Consider the following 23,671-nt stretch of genomic DNA (forward strand, 5'->3'; position numbering starts at 1 on the left):
GTACTGTATCATAATCCAATTTATGTTTCATTTTTTTCTTGTTAAAACTAATTAGTGGCTCTGACTCTGTTCCTCCATGTTTTTATATAAAAAGTTAAAGTTACCATCTGTTGAGCCAGGGTTCCATTCTGGGATTTTCCCATCCATTCAGGGATTTTCCCATCCATTCACAACACCAACTAGGATTGTCAACACAAGGCACAAGTCAGGAGTGAGTTGGAATATTTTACACCAGCCTGGATACGTGCAGCTCCAATGACATTCGAGAAGTGCAAAGTCATCTGAGACAAAGCAGATTGCTTGATCGGCAACATGTCTTAAATGTTCAATCCCTCCAGCACAGGTCTAATAGTGCAATTTTATATCATCTACAAAACGCTCTGCTGCAATTTGCCAAGTTTCTTCAACAGCACCTCCCAAACCCACAATCACGACATCCCAGAAGGACAAGGGTAGCAAGTACATAGGAACACCACCATCTGCAAGTTCCCCTCCAAGTGACACCACAATCTGACTTGGAAGTACATCACTTTTCCTTCATAGTTGCTGGGTTGAAATCTCTATCACACAATACTGTTGGGAATACCTGTGTCAGAAAAATGTGGCTGATGTTTTTAAAAAAATGTTCATGGTATATGGGAACAATTGGCTAGGTCAGCATTTAGTGTGTACTCCTAATTGTTATTGAGAAGATGGTGCTGAGCCACCTTCTTGAACTACTGCAGTTCATGTAGTGGAGATACACTCGCTCAGTGTTGTTCGGAAGCTTCAGGACTTTGACCCAGTGACAATGAGAAACGGTGACATATTTCCAAGTCAGGATATTGTATGGCTGAGAGGGAAACTTGCAATGGTGTTCCCATGCACGTGCTGCTCTTGTTCTTCTTGGTGGTAGAGCTGATGGGTTTGAAAGCTGCCGCCCAAGGAGCCTTGATGAGTTGTTGCAGTGCATCTTATAGATAGTGGACACTTCTGCCACTGTGCATCGGTAATGGCAGAGTGAATGCTTTGCTAATTAAAAAGGCTGCTTTGTCCCAGATGCGTGAGCTCGAGTGTTGTTGGAGCTGCACTCATCCAGGCAAGTGGAGAGCGTTCCGTCACGTTCCTCATCTGTGCTTAATAAATGGTGGACAGACTTAAGGAGTCAGGCAGTGAGTTATTCGCCACAGACATCCCAGCTTCTGACCTGCTCTTGTAGCGAAGAAATTCTTGTTCAAGGGGGCAGCTCACCACCACCTCCTCAAGGAGGATAAATGCTGGCCGAGCGAGTTATGTCTACATCTCATACATGAATAAATAAATACAAAGAAAATGGAAGTGTGCCAGGCAACAAACAACACATAAACAATCCCTGTAAGTATCAGTTTTAGCTGCAGTACCTAGCCAGTTGGTTCCCTACAGTTCCCTTTGCAAACAGATGTTACCTCATGGCTTCGAAATGTGACGTCAAAGTCCTGGTACCAAGCTGTTTGATGTGCAATTAGTTGCAAAAAAAAAATAACCAAAGCTCACAATGGTCAAGTCTGATGTTCACCTTCCAATCTGAATGTCAAAAGTCATCAATGCAAAATACTGCCACGGTTTTCAGAATTGTGTTCTGCCTTGGACACCCAAAGAAATTACTTTAATAGAAGGAGACCTTCTTTCATTAATTTATGATTCCCGTGTCAACTGTTTTCTTTTTCATAGTGGTGATATGGAATTCCATGCAGCAGAAAGTGCTTGCTTTACATAGCCAAAGACTCAGTTAAGGGATTGAGAACTCTTAAGGTTGCACTCTGCTGCTTATCTTTCAAATAGATGAAAATAGGACATAGATTATTGAGTACCGTACACAAGTTCAATTACCAATTTTAGATTGAACAAAACAGTGAGTTAGATTGATCTTTCCTGTTTTTTGGACTGGAACAGATATGGGCAGCCCATGAAACTTCCTGTCTCAAATATCACAGTGAAAGGACTGACATGCTGTTCACATTCACAGCATGCAAAATATTGATGACAAGCAGAGGTCTATCTATAGAAACTGCATTTTACTCTGAATATTCCAAAATACACCTTTGATAATTTTATCTATATATTATGCAATTGCATGCAGTTCCTGCGCAAAAACACCTCGTCACAATTTCACATTGTAAAATCAGCATTCCTAATTGAAATAATAACAGTTTCTGCAAGTTAATTGACCATTGCCTGTAATGCCACTAGGTGGTGCTCTAATCTCTTTTCAAGTCAAAATGCTAACAAATTGCACCTTTTCCTTTGTACATAAATATTCATTAAAATGGGCATGTTTCCAATTACATATTTCTGATAATTACATTTCACACTAAAATACCTCATTTTAATCCCTAGATTAAAGGTTTAATTGAAGATGTTCTTACTCTGGGGCAATGATATTGTTAACAAAATGCAAAAACCATGTATTCCCTACAGTGCAGAAGGAGGACATTCGGCCCACCCCTCAACTCTATCCTCATAACCCCGTGCATTTACCATGGCTAATCCACCTAATTTACACACCTTGGGACACTAAGGGGCAACTTAGCATGGCCAAACCACCCAACCTGCACATTTTTGGACTGTGGGAGGAAACCGGAGCACCCAGAGGAAACCCACACAGACACGGGGAGAGCGTGCAAACTCTACAAAAAGTCACCCACATGCTTAGCAATCTTACTCACAGCGGCAGGGACTTGGCTTCGATTCCTGGCTGGATGGAGCTTGCACATCCTCCCAGTGTCTGCATGGGTTTCCTCCGGGTGCTCCGGTTTCCTCCCACAGTCCAAAGATGTGCGGGTTAGGTGGATTAGCCATGGTAAATGCATGGGCTACAGGGATAGGGTAGAGGGGAAGGCCTTGATGCGATGCTCTTTTGGAGAATCAGTGCAGACGCGATGGGCCGGATGGCCTCTTACTACTCTGTGGGATTCTATGGTTCTATGGATGGTCTTGCTATTTATTTTATAGGAGTGCACAAGTGATTTGAGTGTAGGATCCCTTTAAAAAGTAATTTAAAAGAGCCCACTTGTATGTAGGAGTTTTTGGGTTACTGCATGATCGCACAGCTGAGAGGGAACATTGCATGTCACTTAATTTAGAATGTGTTCTGTTAATATTAATTAGAATGCTTACATTATTCAATAGCTGTTAGAGGAACAGGTAAAGTTTTGAGATCTTTGCTAGGAAGAATTTTAGATGAATTTGTTTTGCCAAGAGGTTATAAAGTTACAATTCCATGGGGGTCGGTTAACTCCTCATAACGGATATAGTATTTACAATCTTAATCATAGTCATTAACAAAGTACCAGCTGACACTTATTCAAACTCAACTCCACGTTACTTTCAGACAAAGAAGAGTATTCAGAGAACATGCTACAAACACCCTTTTGTAAGGGAACGGCATTTCAGTGAGCAATACCATTGGACATTTATTGGAATATTAAAAATCTTGCACAGATTTGTACTTGCTGTTCACACACTTTACTTTCTGGTTGGAAGCTTTTTTTGACAACACATTGTCAACGTTTAATTTGTGATGTATTGTTAAAATTTTAGATGTAAACATTTAGAATGGGAATTCCAATGTATTTGTTGACATTGTTGTAGGTTTCTCACCATTAGGCCCTTCAAGAATCCTACTTCTTAGCTCCGTTACTTGGTGATGATTGGTTCCTCTGCTTGCGCCCGAGTTTCAGATAAGCCTTGAACACTAATTCTTTGTCTACCCAACTACTTAATTAGCTCTCACTTTGACTCTGGTCTACAGCTCTCATGCTGCCTGGTCCAAGTTGCAGCTCAAAAGTCAGCCCCTGTTCTTCATCAGATTTTGAAACTCAGGGGCTTCCATGACTGCGCCCTTGTATGAAATTGCTCCTAGTTCCTCTTCATGCCCCATGCATGCATCCAATAGTTCACCGTATCGTTTTTTTCTTACCATCTTCTAACCAGAGCACCAATAGCTTTTCCCTCCTTGCCATTATCTTCCCTCTCTACCATATATCACACATCCCCACATCTCTTTCTCTCTAACAGGCACCTCACATGTGCCACTGAAAAATGTGACCAATACCTTAGATCCCTTCATTCATCCAAATGACAGCAGCCACTTACAGATGAGACATATCCCAAATCATTCATGCCCGGTACCCTCTTACCAATTATCACCTTCAAGACCATTCTTTCTCAGCTGTTTTATCTCTCTCCCCTGCTGATTCTAATCATATTGCTCACTTGTCAGACAATGGCAGCTTCACAAAATACTGCATCCATCACTACACCGCTTTATCTCTTCAAAAGGAGACTGCATATCAAAAAGGAAGAGGCTAAAGAGCTAGAAGAGGAAGGGACTTAAAGTCATACAGTAATAGATAAACAGAAGACAGAGAAAGCAGGAAACGATGTGGAGAAAGCCGAGCAGAACATATTAAAACTTACAAAAAACACCACAGATTTCTCCACTACATATTAACATTCATCTTAGCTTATACATCAATTGTAAGCTGCATTTTATAGGTCAACTTAAATAATGGCAATACCCTACATGAACACTTAGTAGCATGTGGCTCTCCAAATTCAGACGAGATGATCACCAGCTCTTGTAATAATTGAACTTTTGACTTAACATGAGCAATGCCACAGGGTATCTGCTGGCAATGTTAATGTCGCAATTTGTATTAGTTAACCAATCAAATTATGAAAAGTGTCACTATATTTTGAGTATGAACGAACCTGTGCATGAAAAGTTAGAACAAATGTCTAACATTAGTTGTAATTGCACAATTGGATAGCACTTGCTGAATAATCCTACGAGAGCTAAGAATTACACTACAATCCATTTTAAGATTATCGGTCAGGCTTGCAGTGTAGCTTACTTAAGCTTGTTACAAGCTATACATATTCATATGCAGGGATCTGTCCCCTGCAGGCAAAAGGAACATGTCCAGGCATTGCAACTTATTTCAATTAAACAAAACCTGGGGGACATTAGTGCCCTGGTGTATTCTCCATGGCAACACTGCAATCAGAGTCAACCTGTTAACCTACCAGTGTCCTTTTCTCATGTAGCACAATTTCTTGCTACATTTGGTATTCTTGCATCTATCCTGTTGAGAGTCTAACAAAAAACTTCAACAGCTGTCTCTTTACATCAACAATACTCAAATATGAAAGAGATTCAATATCAAAGGAAAAGTGCAAAGGTTTACTCCCATTTCTGTAATAGGATCAGAAATAATGCCACAGCTTCATCTTTGTTCAATGCCAATAGTACCATCAGTACATTAATATTCTGGAAAACGTCAATACTCACTTCTTGCTTGCGCTGCTCCTTCTTCAGTTGAGCAATTTCTCGGTTTCTCCTAGATTCGGTCATGCGAGCTCGTCCTTGTTCCTCTTTCATTTGTTTCATTAAACGGACCTTCAGAAACAACAGGTAGACATTGTGTATTGTTTTTTTAAAATCACATTTATAAACCTTTTCCATGGTACTCTTAATAAAGATGATTAACCAAGGTGGCAAAGGTTTACAGTTTTACTTGCAATTAAATAAGACACGTTTGAAAAGCAAATTCTCCCAGCAGTTGAGGCAAATGTGTTATTCTGCAAAGATAATACCTCTTAGTTCAAAAAGTACGATACAATAATCAACACCAAAGCTGTAGCTTGAAGTTTAGGCACATGTAGAGATAGTAAACAAGTAGCTTATTTTGTTGCTGACACAAGAAAACACAAGTTCATCTCCTCCGGTGTCCCACATGTCAAGAATCTCACAAATTACACATGCCCATCAAAGCAATCCACTCAAAAGACCAGGCACTTTCCACAGGAAAAGACATCGATGGAAGAAAAGTTCTCCCATCAATTGCTTTTTGAAATTGTGCCAGACAGCTCCAAAATTGCATAGGTTTCAGCTTATTCCTCAGCTAGTGAGAGACAGACTCAACCGAACAAAGTCTTGTCCAATATTCTGACAATACCCATAAAATAACTGCAACACGAGCATTTCTTAATTGTATAACCTACCAAGATGTAGAGAGTGATAATTTGTGAACTAGGGATCATAGTTTGATGATATGGGGTAAACCTTTTAGGACTGAGGCGAGGAGAAATTTCTTCTCACAGAGCAGTGATTCTCTGAGTTTCACTACCACTAAGTAGTTGAGGCCAAAACGTACGATTTCAAGAGGAAATTAGACATAGCTCTTGGGGCTAAAGGGATCAAGGAATATGGGGGAGAGAAGGTGGGATCAGGATATTGAATTTGACGATCAGCCATGATCAGAATGAATGACGGAGCAGGCTCGAAGGGCCAAATGGCCTACTCCTGCTTTTAGTTTATGTTTTTGTGATATTTTAATATTCGCTAACTGGCACCAATATTCAAAATGTAGGACACAGACGCCATTTCTTAAAATTTTATCTTTGATTACATTCTGTAGCTTTAAGTTAAAACATTGTTTCAATTAAGTGGGAAAAATAATCTTGGACATTAATCAATGCTACTTTATGTTTGAGCTGGTGAAGGTTAACGCTTCACAACCCAAGGTACCTCTCTCCCTGTAAGTTCTCTTTTCAAGATACCAAGCTGACAATTGAAATTTGAATTGGAACTTATTTTATGGCTCATTAGCAAGACATAATTTGTACCTTGGTTTTCTTCATTTCTCCCACTTCCTGCTGTAGTTTCCTCAACTGTTTCTCATATTGCGCTTGATTTTTAATCAATCGGGCATGTTCCTTTTGGGCAGCATGTAACTTCTTCAATTGTTTATTCATGACTTGAAGTTTCTTTTCATATTCTGATTTAATTTTATTTGCTTTTTCTTCAGAACAAGATTCCATTGAACCTAGAACACCCACAATTTTCAATTTAACACAACTCAATAGACAAAGGCTGAACACGAAGGATAATTTTTGCTGTATTTATGGTTATATAATTGTGTGGAATTTATTAATGTTAAATTAGGTGTTGATACAACCAATGTTGCTATTGCTTAAAGTAAAGGCAATAAAATGCCAAACAGAACAATAAAGGTTTCCATAATTGGGAAAATGCCGTTACTGAAAAGAAAAAATATTCTTAAATTTTAAACATGTTCAGAATTACCAACAGCATAATTATTATACCTAGATTTTGTAGAACACGATCTCTCTCCAACTGGGTGTCGCGAATTTTGTTTTGCAGCATCATTAACTTTTCTTCATACTGCTGTTTTAGAGTCTGAAGTCGCCGCTGGCTATTTTCCAGTTCATCAATTAGCTTCTGTTTAATTGCTATTTCACAGGTGATGTTGGCCAGATCTGCCTGGAAATTGGCTTTTAAGAAAAATATATAATTAGATGCTTAAAAAAGTACAGAAATCCTCCATTTCTTTTTCATGAGTTTAGTATTAAAGGAAGGTGTTCTAATATACATTTCCTGATGGAAAGGAACATTCCCAAACTTGTAACTAGCTGCTTTCACAAGCCATCACATTATCAAACACTATTAAAAGCACTTCAGCCCTTTTCCCGAAAGCAATTTGTTTGCCAATCGCGAATCAGAGCCATCTCCAATGCCTATTCATTGTACCCTTTAATATTTCAAATCTCCAATTACACAGTGGTCTAAATGGAGGGATTATTTATTTCAGCTTTAATGACTGGTTATGGAATTATGTTCGTCTTCTCAAATAACTTTTTGCATGATAAAGAATTCTCCCAATCTTCCCATTTGGACTCGGTGTGCTTCCTCATGACAAATTCAATAATGGGAGTAATTCATTTTTCAAAACTACAAACACTTCCATTAGACCCAGCCTTAATGTTCTCTACTACAGTGAATATGTCAGCTATTCAGGTCTACTGTAACTGCATCCTCTCAACTCAGGCATATTCTTAATAAATCTATCTTTCCCACGACTCCTTGCATATTTTTTTTTAACCAATGTGATTCCTCAAAACTTCACATAAAACTCCAATTCTACCACAACAACGTATTGAGAGATTCATCAATGTATGAACTTTGAACGCAAAGTTTCCACATAAAATAAATTGCAGAACCAAAAGAAACCCCATAACTTTCAGAAAAGCAAATTACTGGAATCTTAAACCAAAAGAGAAAATGCTGGAAAATCTCAGCAGGTCTGGCAGCATCTGTAAGGAGAGAAAAGAGGGCTGACGTTTTGAGTCCAGATGACTCTTTGTCAAAGCTAAAAGGCATAGAAAGTGGGAGATATTTATACTGCAGGGTGAGGGAGTGAAAGATGAGTCATCGCCACAGAAACCAGGGGAAAGGCTGCCAATGGCAGTCCACAGAGAGAATAATGGGTGTGAATGGTCAAATGGCAGAGAAGCTAAAACCAGAGGGTAAGCTGTGACGATGAAGATGTTGGGGGGGGGGGGGGGGGGGGGAAAGAGAATGGATGTGACAGAGGTAAAATTTAGAAAAGGGGGAGAAAGGGCAAGGGAAGGGGGATAAAATAAGGGGAAAGAGTTGGAGGGGGGGGCGGGGGGAAGAAAAATGAAGACAGACCATAAAGAAATAAAAGGTAGAGAATAATGTTCTCCCTAGAGCCTTTTATGATTTTACCTATTGCAGTTCTGTTTTAAAAAAGGTTTGCGCATATGTACTTATAGATCTCTGCTATTCCACTGGAAGGGAAATACCAGTTGTCTGCACCTATCTTTAGCAATCAGATTTTTGATGCAAGTGGTTGCAGTTTGGTGGGAGGATTCAGTATCGCAATATTTCTTGGAGAAAGTTGGATCTAGTACTTCAATTGAAAGCGCACAGGACATTTGGACACAAGAGAAGTGGGGATGGAATGGGGGCAATCCAAGTAACTCCTAACGCCAGACAATGACATTGATCAGCACCCATAAATACAAAAATGGAATCAGTTTTGAAGCAAATGAGGAGTGATGCCAGGGCTGAAACCACACCAGGTTTAAAATTAATCCCCCTCAAGGAAAAATCATATACTAAGATTCAAAGCAACACATAATTAATCCCCTATCACCCCCACTGTTGTTGGAGAGAAAAGGCTTGTGTCTACAGGCACCAACTAAGATGACAGCAGCTCTGTCTCAGAGTGGGATAGTAATGTAGTACAACTTGCAGGGGAGGTAGGTTATCTTAATGCTCATCTTTTTAATTGAATTGAGCGATTTCTATGACTGTATGGAGGCTCAATAAAGAACAAGAGCAGACAAGGACAAAGTATTAACCAAATGAAAATGATGAATAAACAAACTTAAAATCAGGAAATTAAAGATTTTTTTCCTATTATTGTCTGAAATGTCAGTCATTTGAAAATATTGAACTTGATGGTTTTAAAGGAAATTCTAAGGATCAAAAACTTTGATTAGCAGATTGATACCCATACCAAGATCTGACTAACCTACTTTTTAAAGTAATAAAAATGCATGTTAAAAGCATTACCTTCCTCATCTAGCTCAGAGTCAGAATCATCTGAACTTTCACTTATTTCTAAGTCATCCTCTTCAGCATCCTCTTCTTCACCTTCTTCATGATCACTGCATTCCTGGCCCTCCTCCTTTAAAAGTGATTTTGTTTTAGTCATTTACACTTGAATTGTCAATTTCAAATAATTTTAATTATTTACACCTTTACTTACCTCTTCCAAGTCATTCTTCTCTTTTTCCTCGGTGTTTTTCTCTTCAACTTTTTCCCCTTCATCAAGATTCTCTTCTTTAATTATACTATGCAAAACAACATTATAAAATAATTATGTTTCCTTCGTTTAAAATTGTATCAGGCCAGTCTCAAAAACAAAATATCACCATGTAGTATTTTTTCGCAAACAGGAATAAAATTCAAGACACTTGCATGGACGCACTCTTCCTCATGATCAGGAAAAGAAATGGTCTTCAAACAGTTCTATAGAATATGTTAAAGGTTACACTATATGATTGATTTGTCACATGTATTGGTATACAGTGAAAAGTATCATTTCTTGCACACTATACAAAGCATACCATTCATAGAGAAGGGAAGGAGAGAGTGCATATTGCAGTGTTACAGTCATAGCTAGGGTGTAGAGAAAGATCAACTTAATATAGGGTAGGTCCATTCAAAAGTCTGATGGCAGCAGGGAAGAGTCGGTTGGTACATGTCCTCAGACTTTTGTATCATTTTCACAGAGGAAGGAGGAGGAAGAGAGTATGTCCGGGGTGCGTGGGGTCCCGCTGGCTACTTTGCCAGGCAGTGGGAAGTGTAGAGAGTGTCAATGAGTGGGAGGCTGGGTTTGAGTGATGGACTGGGCTTCATTCACAATCCTTAGTTTCTTGCGGTCTTGGGCAGGGTAGGAGCCATACCAACCTGTGATACAACCAGAAAGAATGCTTTCTATGGTGCATCTGTAAAAGTTGGTGAGAGTCGTAGCTGACATGCCAAATTTCCTTCGTCTTCTGAGAAAATAGATGCGTTGGTGGGCTTTCTTAACTATATAGTGTCGACATGGGAGGACCAGGACAGGCTGATGATGATCTGGACACCTAAAAACCTGAAACTCTTGATCATTTCTACTTCGTCCCCATTGGTGTAGACAGGGGCACGTCCTCCACTATGCTTCCTGAAGTCGATGACAATCTCCTTCATTTTGTTGACATTGTGGGAGAGATTGTCTGGTCAGTTCACCAGATTCTCTATCTCTTTCCTGTACTGTGTCTCTCTCTACTGTTTGAGATCCGACCCACTACAGTGGTGTCATCAGCAAACTTTAAAATCGAGTAGGAGGGGAATTTGGCCCCACAGTCATAGGTGTATAAGGAGTATAGTGAGGGGCTGAGGACACAGCCTTGTGAGGCATCGGTGTTGAGGATGATCGTGGAGGTGGTGTTGTTGCCTATCCTTACTGATTGCGGTCTGTGGGTTAGGAAGTTCATACCATTTTATGTCATTTTTTTTGTTGCATCAAGTTTGTCCATATCTAAGCTATTTGATACCTTGCATGGAGAGGTCATATGCCATTGCAAAACCTATTATGAGTTTGTAAAAGAAAATATATAATACGTTCAGGTATTTATCAGAAACTATACTTGTGAAGGTGCATATTAAGTCAAAGTTTGCGGAGTATATAATGCATGACGACTAAAGTGTTGTTGCCAATTTGATTAGACATTGGTGTCGGAGTGTGAAACACAGGTTACCCACATTCCCATTCAGCAGAATAGTATATGGACCCAATCAAAACTGAAGATTGTACAGAAAATTGAGTCACACATTCACCAAAGGGGAAAGATCATGAGCATGTCCAAAAGAATGAGCACAAAGGCTTAAGCTAACAAATAAAAATAATAGAAGCAATGGTTGCTGTTCCACCATTGATAAACTTACAAAATCTAATCTGTGTATTTATGATTTTAATCAAGTACTCAAATTTTCATAATATAATAAACGTTATATTGAGATCAGCACACGATCTACTTCAACTAAATTTCTCTGAACAAACTATGTACATTACAAAGATAATTGCTTTGTATTAAATTTTACATCCCATATGGAATACTGAAGCATAGCAGTTTAAAATCAAGATATTTATGCATAAGAGCTACTCAAAATTCACACTTGCCTTTTCTTCTTTTTCTTTTCTTTTTTCTTAAGTTTTTCCAAGTCCTTTTTGGCCATTTCCAAGACTTCCATTGCTCCTTTCTCTGAACTAAGAACTGAACCAGTAAAAGTGCCATTCAGATATAGAGGTCTTGCCGAAGCCCTTGACAGATTACGCCGAAGGTTTTCATTCATGGCTTCACTCTCAAACAGTTTTGATCTAAAGGCAAAAGAATGTCAGGCTACGAAGGCAATTGAGGGTTTGAGATAAACAGACAAAGATGCAAAATACCCTGCAACATGATTTTTGGGATGTAATTAGGGCTGCAATAATGAAGATGTCAGCATTATATTTGGAGAGGGGAATATCATGTGCTTATTTGGATGCTTCTTGATTATTTGGCCAAGAATAAATTATACAGAATCCATTGTATATAGTCTGTTGGATGGTTGAAGCTTAATGTTTCTCAATCTGAGTGGATCTTACCGAATTGTCATACAGCCTTTTGACATCTGTAGTAATGTTATTGCTGCATATTTTTATCCTTTATTTGAAATAAAAATTGAGATTCAACATTTAATCATATGGATCTTGACTTAAATAAAACCAAAGTTACCGGAGATCTTCAACTTCTTGGATATATTTCTGAATCATTGCACTAATTTCTTCATTGCCATCTCCTGAAATGTAATTAGAACAGAACAATTACTTTAGTGTAATTTTAAAAAGCACAAATGTATTCTTATGATTTCAGTGAGGACGAGTGAGAAGTTACATGAATCTGAAACAAAATTACAAAACAGAAAATTGTGCCAGGGACCCAGATTCAATTCCAGCCTTGCATGACTGTGTGGAGTTTGCACATTCTCCCCATGTCTGCGTGGGTTTCCTCCGTGCACTCCGGTTTCCTCCCACAGTCCCAAGATGTGTAGGTTAGATGGGTTAATCATGTAAATGTGTGGAATTATGGGGTTAGGGCAAGGGGTGGGCCTGGGTATGCTCTGTCGATGGGCCAAATAGCCTCCTTCTACACTGGAGGGATTCTATGATATTCAGTGATTGCTTAGAATGTGACAACCGACTGCTGCTCGACATGAAATACCCTTTCTGTAAACGGATCCATCGTCTGACCTTCCTCCCCAATGTTGACTGTCAGCAGGAATCTGTCAGCCAAATATTGCATTGAACCTTCAATTGTGCAACGCCTCTGTTTTACTACAATTCTACCTTAGCTCAGGTTTCGCTCCAGTGAGGCAAGATCAAAGGGTCCATGCTATCAAATTACAAAATCTCCACAGTGTAGACAGGTCAAATTCCAGAATCTCCTCCCCAGCTCTGCCAAATCCCAGTACTATTCCACTAAAGGTCAAGACTGACCCCAGATTTGCTAAATGGCAGAGAGTTTAAATTTTCCCTTGTTGCAAGTGCAGCATAATAGAACAATGGTAATCCAAAATGAAGGCGCATGAGCCTCTCTCAAAATCACATCTATTAGGACACATTAGTGATACCTGCTTTAATTGAATTGTGTCAGAGTGACTCCATGATGCCACAATGCAGCCGGTGCAATGCAAGAAGGGCATCTAACAAAAGAAAAAGTGTTCCGACTCTGGAGTTCCCAAAACAGTGAATCAATCTTGGTGCAGGCGAGGATTACCTATTCCGAAACCTTTACTAAGATTACAGCGAAAGCTATGCTTTATCTCTCAGCAGGTGTAGGTTTTGTTGGGTGTATCAAAATTAGCACTGGATGGAATGTCAAAGAACTCCACTGCCAAGCTCCATTCACATGGAAGTGTGTGCAACCGTAGATCAGCCCACGACCATTCCAACTTCTTGGCTTTCTCTCGAAATGGTGGAATTCTGAAGAGCCCATTTTCCATTATATTCCTCCCTATAGACAACCTCATTTTACACAGGAAAAAAATGCACAATGAGAAGTGGTTTTGCAATGTACTACAGTTTGAAGTCAATTATTCAAGCTTGTATTCAATGCGTTACCAGTTTGGTCATGTCTGCAGTGTACTGAGCACTTTCAGAGCAAGGGCAAGATATGCTTTGCTGTTGCACCCGTGAACATGCAGAAATAACTATTATTCTGATTTATCATTTTCCGCATCAATATCATATTAGAAGACCTTTAAGAGGAATAAATAGAACCATATTCCACAACTTTGGAACATAAAAAATTAAAAGGTTACCTGATTTGGCAAGAACTTGGTTGACCTGATCACTGAGCAGCTGTGTGATTCTTGCTTTCAGTGATTCTATCGTCTCTTGCATTGCTTTTATCCTCATCCGCAGATTATTATTTTCAGTTTGTAGCATAGTGTTTTCATGGAACATATCGTTGATACTCTCCACACCATCATCGCCCATTATTCTCTTACCCTAAAAAATATAATGATTTTCTCAGCTCATTTGTCAAACTTAACCAAACTCACATCAGATTCTCTTTTCCGTCTTTATGTCCCTGTTCCACTTGGTCTGAAAATCAACATTCCCACCCATAACAATATCAGTAACTCTGTCAATATAAGATTTCTTCAGCTCAAAAGGTCAGAACATCGCTCTTAAAGTGCCATTTGCAGCCAGCAGTTCAACATACTTGCCTCTGAGATCATCAGATAATTGGAGCAAGCCAACATCTCAACACTGTTATTCACTTCTGTTGGTACAGAAATCAGCAGAACTACATTTTACCTGGAGGTTTTGGTCATTTGGGGAGGGAATAACGAGCAGAACGAAGGCTATGTTGTGGAAGTGTACAAGCAGGGAACTATTGGTTAAAGGGCTAGCTTAGTTGATCTCCCTTAGCCACATAAGCACAGGAATTCTGATCAGGCAGTCTTTGTAAATATAAAACTTAGTTACCAAAGCTTGATTTTTAAATAGAGTCTTTTAGATATTATACACACTGCACTGCAATGTCTGGCAGAATCTGTGGCAAAATCCTTGTGCCAAGCTGCATGGGTATAGTCACATATTGGTTCTATTGTTGGACTAGTAATTCGGGGAATACAAGTTTAAACTCTATTTTGGTACTTTGAGAATCTGAATTCAGTCCTTAAAAATCTAGAAATAGCTGCTGCTAATCAGAAGTGATCTTGAAGCTGACAAACTGCTGCAAGAATCCAAATGGATTATTCATGTCCTTAAGGAAGGTAATCGGCTATCCTCACATACTGGAAAATTTCTGTCCCTCACCTACATGGTTGACTCTTAACTGGCCTCTGGGATGGTCTAACAAACCAATCAGTTGCATCAAACTGAAAGAAAAAACCCTCAAAATGTCTCCAAGGCCCCACCACAGCCATGCGATAAAATACACTCCACTTGTCTGAATGTGTTGCAGTAAAAAGGAGTTAACTCAACACCATCTGAGACAATCTATTCATACCTTTCGCCACTGGTGTGCCGTGGTTGACCTGTGAATGATCTAGTGCAAAATGATCTTGAAGAATAATCTTGAAAGACTTCTTCAGCAGCACCCCTAAACTCATGTTGCCCACAACCTAGAATGAGTTGATCTAATAAGCATTGTGGGAACACCTTAATTGCAGATGTTCAAAAAGGGGTTATCTCATATGGAAAGGTTGTGCAGGTTGGGCCTACCCATTGTTAAGTCAGTCTCCCATTGGAATTTTGAAGATTTAGAGGTAATCATATTGAAACATACAAGATCCTGAGGGAACTACAGAGTAGATGCTAAGATGTTTCCCCTTGTGGGGGGCCTAGAACTAGGGAACACAACTTAAAAATGAGTCTCCCATTTATAATTGAGAAAAAGGAGAATTTTTTTTCTTCAGAGAATTGTCAGTTTGTGGAATTCTCTTTCTCAAGGAGCAGTGGTGGCTGGGTCATTTAATAAATTAAAGGCTGAGATAGATAGATTCTTGATCGACAAGGGAGCCAAGGGTTATGGGGGCAGACAGGAAAGTGGAGTGGAGACCACAATCAGATTGGCCATGATCTTATTGAATGGAGCAGCAGGCACAAGGAAGCTACATGGCCTACTTCTGCTCCTAATTTTTGTGTCTTTGTGCGAGGCACACAAGCATCTTCAAGGACAACAAATGCCTTTTTAGCCAGCAGCACACATCCCAAAGAATAATTTTTTTAAAAAAGTATTTAAGTGCTTCATAAATTGAGCTATCTGAAATGGCTTTGAAATGCAGGAATACTTTGAGGGAAAAAGAGACAACAATGCATGCCTGAAGTTTGTGGCATTTACGGGATCAGTACATTTTGTAATGGGATGGCTCGGTTTATCTCCTTACGTTGCTTCCGCAAAACACTGGCTGAGGCAAGGTCATCACCATTCTTGTGCAGATTGGAGAAAAACAAAAAACTGGCAAATTTCCTTCCAATTTTCAAAATAGCTCACCGTTTTGTATTCTGTAAGTTCCATCTGCAAACGTGCTATTTCACCTCGGAGCACATTGATTTGTTGACTTGCTCTGTCCTGGTTGACCATCACCTTATTTTTGATGTTCCGTGCACGGTTTGCATATTTCAGTGTGTTCAAAGTTTCCATGAAATCACGATCTGACGGACTGACGCAAGCTATCATAACTGTTTGACTGTAAAGAAAAACCGGAGATTCACTATATAAACAAGTCAGCGGTCACATTTAAAAACACCTAAATCATCAGTTCAGTTACCCACTTGACAAGAACCTGTTATAAATTCTAAGCTATATTATAATTTAAGCATGATATTTCAACACGTTTTTTTATTCCATCATACATGGTCAGTTGATCAAAAAAGTAGTGATTAACTCTCAAATATATTCTTAACTTTACAACAGTTATGCACTTATCTACTAGTGTATTGTATCACGGAATATTAAGACATTGGTTTGGAAGACTACACAACTGTAAAATTATAAATGATTGTTTGACAGAACTTCCATAATGAACCAAATCTTGACTACAGCCAGACTGTCAAGAAGCACTTTTCCATCGCAAACAAAAGGAAGTTTTAAAATGAGAAAGCCAATTGCGTTTCTGGCTTACAACAGACAATATGCTTTCCCCATTAATAATTTTCCCTATTGCCTTTTATTATTTTTGGGCAACTCAAATGAATTCATTATGAATGGATTCCCCCATTAGCGTCTATTTTGAACATCCATTTCTCAGCTGAAGAGTATCCAAGACATCCGGTACTCTTTATTTGTTGATTTAGCGGATGTAGGGGCATGTAGTCCGTGTATTTCATATCTCAGTCAGTCAGCTTGCCTGGTGTTTTAATTGGGCTTTTCCCTTTTTGTTCCTACTCATTTATCTGTTACAGCTAGAAATGTTAGCATTTACATTTAGCAAGGGAAGATGGGGTTAATGATTGTGATGTGTCTTATCTTAAACATTGTGCATAAAGTCCCACATTTTCAACTTTTGCAAAAGGTGCCGTTACTGGAAGATGGGGAATTTTTTACACTGCACCCTCAAATTTGAGGTGATAATTTGTTTTCAGCACAGTTCAAGTAAAGGCCCGAACATCATGATTATACTGGAGAATTACTGTCTGAGGAAAGTTCTAGACTAGTTTGAGTTCTAGCTCTAGTAGTCAGTAGTGTGGGAAGAGCAGGTCAATATTACCACCACCTAGGAGCAAAAGGAGGCTTATCTAGTTACGATGAAATGTCAATCTAAAACAGTAACCATTTCTTTCCTCAGATACTGCCAGGCCTGAGTATTCCCATCATTTTCTGTTCTTACTTCAGAGTTTCACTGACTGCAATATTTTGCCATTTGCTGATTCCCTAATAGGAGATGTGACAGTGTAGATCTCAAAATTAGCTTTTTTTCCCCCAATATACAGACATATTTTAGACACATCCTTGTTTATTTTGCTTTTATAATGAGAGTTTATAATTTTGTTCGCCTTCACTGTCGATGCGTATCCTAACAAATGCTGTTAAAGCATGAGGAATGGGTGCACTTACCACTCCAAGATTGGCCCAAATTCCTTCTAACTTGATAATGCCCTTCTGGCTGCATGTCTGATAATTATATGCAATTAATTTGTTGATGGAGGAGATGTATCTAAAATGTCTATTTGTACCCTGAAAATTGGAGCCAATTGAGATCTTCCACATTGTGGACAGAATTTTACTGCCTCTCCCCACCCATCAATGGGCAGAGCGAGCCAGTAAAATCATACAAGACCGAGCAATCAGGATCACACCAGATTTCTCGACTGATTGAGACTGCCTGCCGTCACAGGGGCCTTGACAGCTTGCTCTGTCTGACAGACTTCTGTAGTTGCTATTGAGCATGTGCAGAATCAGAGGTCTACACATGAGCTGTAACTTCCTCTACAGGCTGGCTGGCAAATTAAGCCCAGCCCACTGCCTGCAGCAGCTAGAAACAGTCTAAACCATTTTTTCCACTGACTAAGTACATATGATTGGGCGTGAAAACGAGCCCAGAAAACAGATTAGGAACTCTCCCATTTTCAAGATGGATGTACACTTAGAATCAATCTCGTAAAATTCCATCCTACATGTCACATCTCCATTTTCATATTGTGATACACCCTGCTTTGGTGTACATCTTGGTTCACGAGCAGAGCACAATTATCAAACTGCTTGCCTTGGTTTAGACCGTAGAACTTTTATTTCTTTGCAAATCAATTAGATAAGGCTTCTCTAAACATTGTTAATTTTTCTGGGCTGAAAACGGCAATTGGCTTCCTTTTACAATCCATTTATGTTGGCCTACGCCATGCCTTTGTGCTTATTTGGCAGTGACACTCAACTCTGCTCCACAAATGTTCGAACTGTGTAATCACTTTTACAGTTCAGTACTTTATAAATTAACAATTTTTTTAAAACTCTCATTCTGACTTTCATTGCATGCGTTCTGACAATCCCAGTGAAACACATACAATGCTTAGATCTTATTTATTGAGTTTGATGTCGCAAGGAAAAGGACATACAACTTAACCAATACCATCTAAAACCCACCCAATCATCTTAATTCTGTTCAGATTATCAGTAGTATGCCATACAACTGTGCCACATGACTAACTGGTCAATAATTCCTTACTTCACCAAAGGACACCATGTGAACAATCGACCCACATGCTTGTGCGCTTCCTGGAAACCAGTTCAAGACCAGGAAAAGCATGTCCCTTTCAAAATTACAAATATCTTCAAAATGTAACCTTAATGTCTAATGATAAACCTGCAACAATTTGTTTTGCTGAAGCATACCAACGAATAGGCAGGTTTAACATTCAAAATCTATGTAATGGAGCAAGAACAGTGGAGAGAGCTGCAGAATGATCCTATCATCTCCAATACCAGCATAATTGGAGAAAAGTGACCTCCCATTCCTGGATAGGACTTGAATAACTGAGTTTTACAAGCTACTTCCAAGATGTTAAAATTCACAATGTGTGACTACATAAATATTTGTACAAATAAACAGCATTTAGCTAATTATAGAGAGAGTTTGAGCTTCTGCTTCGGTTGTGTCGGCATCACAGACTAACATCCGTATTTTGAAAACATGACCTGCTGATATAGCAGCCCTGATAATGAAAAGCAGATAAATGAAAATAATGTAGAGATGGGTGTTGAAGATGTCAAGTGTGGGAATGTGCCTATTTCCTCTGGCTGTTTATTCTATAGTGGGATCATCTTCGGTGTCTTGTAACCAAATCCTTTTTCACAATGTGCAAATGACTCTCTCATGTTTCATCACTGTCGGAGGGTATTCGATACTTGTTTTTTGTCAATGCTGTAGGCTTGAGGCCTACAGCCATTACTTTTTGCAATTTTGTATTTTGGCATTTTATTTCCATTGTAAGTCTGCAATTAATATTTAAAGTTAGTTTTCAAAAAGTTTTAGAAAGTAAGGGTGACTGTACTTTGATTAAATTTAATAATTAAGGGGCGGCACGATGGTCAGCACTGCTGCCTCAACGCCAGGGACCCAGGTTTGATTCCCGGCTTGGGTCACTGTCTGCAGAGTCTGCACATTCTCCCAGTATCTGCATGGGTTTTCTCCGGGTGCTCTGGTTGCCTGCCACAGTCCAAAAGACGTGCTGGTTAGGTGCACTGGCTGCGCCAAATTCGCCCTCAGTGTACCCGAACAGGCACCGGAATGTGGCAACTAGGGGATTTTCACAGTAACTTCATTGCAGTGTTAATGTGAGCCTACTTGTGACACTAATAAATAAACTTTAATTAATCAGTAGTGATATGGTTTACTGTAGAGATGCCTACCCAAGACCTTGTTTTTAATTCTTGCTATTCACAGCTGGTATTTGGTCTACACCTATGTTTTCCTGATTAAAATAAAAGTTGCCTTTTGTTTCAGAAGTTTTTTTTTTCAACTGCAGTTGATGACCCTTTAACTACAAGTCAGGATAATGAATAGCTTTACACGCGAGCTGGTCAACTATGGTGTGGAATACGGAGATAGAATTTGATTGATAGACATACAACCTGGTAACAGATGGGAGGCATCATCAAAAGATGCATTAACAGCTTTAATATTGCAAAGTCTACAAAGCCTTGCAGTGCCTGTGAGACCGATAAGGACTCGTGTTTTCCAGACCCTTGTTTTGAGGAAGTCTACTTAAAGCCTCAAAAGGCTGGAATGGAATTAGATTTTTGGCTTAAAGGGTCACGCTTCCAGGATTCACTGCTGCAGTTGCAGTGAATGAGTCAGCCACTCGAGACCTCAGGAGGAAGTGCAGTCAAAGGAGTGACTGACGTATAGTATGCATGTAAAGTTGTCTTTCATACATATGGCACAAAGATCGTTGTTTTCCTACATTGCTTGGTATCAAGTCACTCATTCCTGTTTGTCCAGAGTACAGCTATGAACCCAGGTGAGACTCCACAAAGAACTCATACCACCCCCCCTTCCAATTCTTACTAATACATTCCATGTCTTATAGAACATGATCTCTTTTCTCCCTCCACTGCTGTTGTGATTCCCATTCCAAATCTTTGATCAAACATGTGACACTGGTGCATGTTCCACACCATCTGACATAGAATCATGCAGCATGTCATCTTCTCTCTCACCATTTTAAGATCCAGCACACAACTTGCATAATCCAGGACTGAACAAATAAATATCTGGTAAGCTGCGTCTCTGATGCTTTTGTTGCAATACTAAAGATTCCTCATCATAAATCCAAAATCTCTATTCTCTGGATGTTATCTGCTAAATGTGAAATCTGCACTGAAGATTTTTTTTTTAAAAAGATGAAACCCCAACTATGGTTGTGTATCTACTTGCTGGAGAATTTGATTACAGAACTTGAAGAATGCTTTTAATAAAAACAAAATATTCAGAGAGTGGCCCAATAAACATCACTCTTGATTGCAATACTCTGGAGTGTTGTGGGAGCAACTGAAACTGACACTTGGTACTCAAATTAAACAAGTATTGCGTTTTCTAGCACTTCAATTTCAACAAATATTCTACCCTCATCTTATAAATTAAATACCCAACAGTATAAATCTGCATTAAAAAAAACTTCCATTGTTAAAAAAGACTCAGAAGAAAATTCTACCAATTTGATAATAATTCAGGGTACTTACCTATTGCCTCCCAAGGAATCTTGCAGTAATCGTGTTAATTTTGAGTCTCGATAAGGTACATGAGTGACTCGCTTACTTTTATCACCAAGTGCACTGATGACATTTCCAAGTGCCAGCTAGAAAGCAAAATTTTAAATAAAATTAAGATTTTAATTTAAACTGCCAAATCCAATAATTTACCATTTTGTTTGCTTTGAATATTCTTACTTATGACAATGTGATTGATACTGGAGTAGATGTAGATAAACTACATAAGCCAGATTTGCATTATATACTTGTTTACTAAGATCAAAAACAACAAATAGGGTCAGAGAAGGGAATTGCAAGCTGAAAGCATACAAGCAGTTACAAATACAATTGGTGAGCCTAGCCTAGTCTTAGCAATGGCACTTGAATCAGAAAGGTGGTGGTTTCAAACCCTACCATATACATGTGCGCACAATCTAGGTTGATACAATACTGAGGAACTGTTCCACTGTCAGAGGTGCCAACTTAGTCTAATCTGCTTAGGTGGATGGAATGAGGTGAATCTCATTGCACTACTTAATGAGAGTCAGGGAGTTATCCCAGTATCACAGCCAATATTGCAAAGAAAACCCCCAGATTATTTTCTAACTTTCTCATTACCGTTTCCAGGTGGCCTGAAAAGAACTGTGGAGATGGGATGGGGGTGCTGCAGAAGACAGGTGCACTTTGGATCCCTTCTTGAATCAAGTTGAGCCAAGAAGCCCGTTTTCTTAACAGGCCGGAGGCAGATTACGATGGTTAACAGTGCCAATCTTTTGAAATGGAATGGGGTGGACTCCATTTTTTGGTTTATAAATGTAATTAAACATAATCCTTTCAAAAAGTACTGTGGGCGTAACCAGTAGCGGTTCAAGGAAGTGGCTCACCACTGCCTCATCAAAGGCAATTAAGTTTAAGCTCATTTATTAGTGTCACAACTAAGCTTACATTAACACTGCAATTAAGTTACTGTGGAAATTCCCTAGTTGCCACATTCCAGTGCCTGTTCAGTTACACCGAGGGAGAATTTAGCATGGCCAATGCACCTAACCAGCACATCTTTCGGACTATGGGAGGAAACCAGAGGACCCAGAGGAAACCCATACAGACATGGGGAAAACATGCAGACTCCACATAGACAGTGACCCAAGCCAGGAATTGAACCCAGTGGTTAGCACTGTGAGGCAACAGTGCTGACCATGGTGCCACTGGATGAGCAACAAATTATGGCCCGGCCAGAATACCTACATCCTGTGAATGAATAAAGTGATAGATGTGACGGTGTTATAGAAGACAAATGCAGAGTGAATGTTCTTCACAATCTATTACTATTTTATTGCTCGTTGGCCATAAACATTTCAGTGGTCCAAATTACAGGAATCCATCTCCTGCATGGTGACAGAGTATAAACAAGTTGTCAGATAATTGAAGGTGGCCAGGTGTTAAGGTTTCAAGCCGTATGAACAGTCTGTCAAAGCTTTTAAGCTGAACTAAGAATTGGGTGTTGTTGAGCAGTTTGTTATCGGAGACACTATTGAATGTCCTGTGGTGAGTAAGTCAGAGTGCACAGTCTCTGTTTCATGTTTGTGTCTCACCTCCCCCGCTCATTGTTTCTATTTTCCACTTCTGTCCCTGCACTGTTTTGTCTGTTCTGCTTTTTACTGGTATAGCTGGGGTGAAGCTGCCAAGGACACAGGTTGCTTTCTCCTTTGCTAAATGCAGGGAAAATGTGGCTTGCAGGCGCCTCTGGCTTATTTCCCATCTTCAAATCACTTCTTCACCATTGATCATGATTCTTTTGCTAAGTTCCATTCCCACCCACTAAAACCCGTCCTTATCAAGACTAGTTAGAGTAACAGCAGTAACTTGTTCACTTACATTTGCAACTCCTTCATGACTGCACGATAAACTGCCACTTTATCACCCATCTCGCTCTCAATCCATTATCCAATTCATTGCCTTCACCCCTCTCCTCAATCCCTCATTCCCTGCCATCCCTGCTCCTAATACACCTCTCATACTCATCATCTTTGCTTGTTTTGCACACACTATTCTCCCCCCACCAAGTGTAAACCCAAAGCTTGTGCCTAAACAGGGAGCTGGAAATCAGCTTTTTATTTAAATGCTCTGTAATCTTCCGAGCTCCGTAACTTATTAGCACGACAAGTTATGCAAAAAAAATGTAATATACCACCTCTGCTAAAGAAGGTAAAATAAATCAGCCAAGTGCAAGCATGTGAGTGGCACAAATCTGAAGGATGGCTAGAGGATCCAGAATGCCTTAAAAATCAGGCAATCAGCATTAACAGGGTCTGCATTGAGAAAGGGGACGTAGAGCAACTAGATCAGAGGACGCGAGAGAACTGGGGAGGCAGGACTGAGGTAATGTTCCCTCTAAGGTGCATGGGTGTGTGGTCACAGAGTGCACCAGTCTTCTGCAAGACTTGAACGTTCCCTCCTCCAGTAAATTTCAGGCCATCTGCTCCTTTGTGTATTTACTGGCATTTTACTTGCTTTGACTTGCCACCTATTTGTTTAG

General features: G+C 39.5%; 1 protein-coding gene across 2 annotated transcripts in view; it reads right to left on the reverse strand.

Annotated features, from left to right (window-relative positions):
* Positions 1-23,671, reverse strand: part of kif21a (kinesin family member 21A) — a 159,722-nt gene that overhangs the window by 78,587 nt on the left and 57,464 nt on the right. For both annotated transcript variants that reach the window (XM_078235391.1, XM_078235390.1), the window contains exons 7-16: positions 21,127-21,242; positions 15,943-16,138; positions 13,757-13,946; positions 12,172-12,235; positions 11,577-11,774; positions 9,621-9,705; positions 9,425-9,539; positions 7,129-7,317; positions 6,649-6,848; positions 5,312-5,419 (exon numbers count right to left, since the gene is read on the reverse strand). In XM_078235391.1, the coding sequence (XP_078091517.1) occupies positions 5,312-5,419; positions 6,649-6,848; positions 7,129-7,317; positions 9,425-9,539; positions 9,621-9,705; positions 11,577-11,774; positions 12,172-12,235; positions 13,757-13,946; positions 15,943-16,138; positions 21,127-21,242 (1,461 nt within the window). The remainder of the gene's footprint in view (positions 1-5,311; positions 5,420-6,648; positions 6,849-7,128; positions 7,318-9,424; positions 9,540-9,620; positions 9,706-11,576; positions 11,775-12,171; positions 12,236-13,756; positions 13,947-15,942; positions 16,139-21,126; positions 21,243-23,671) is intronic.

The sequence above is a fragment of the Mustelus asterias genome, chromosome 19 (genome assembly GCF_964213995.1).
Source record: "Mustelus asterias chromosome 19, sMusAst1.hap1.1, whole genome shotgun sequence".
NCBI classification, from domain to species: domain Eukaryota; kingdom Metazoa; phylum Chordata; class Chondrichthyes; order Carcharhiniformes; family Triakidae; genus Mustelus; species Mustelus asterias.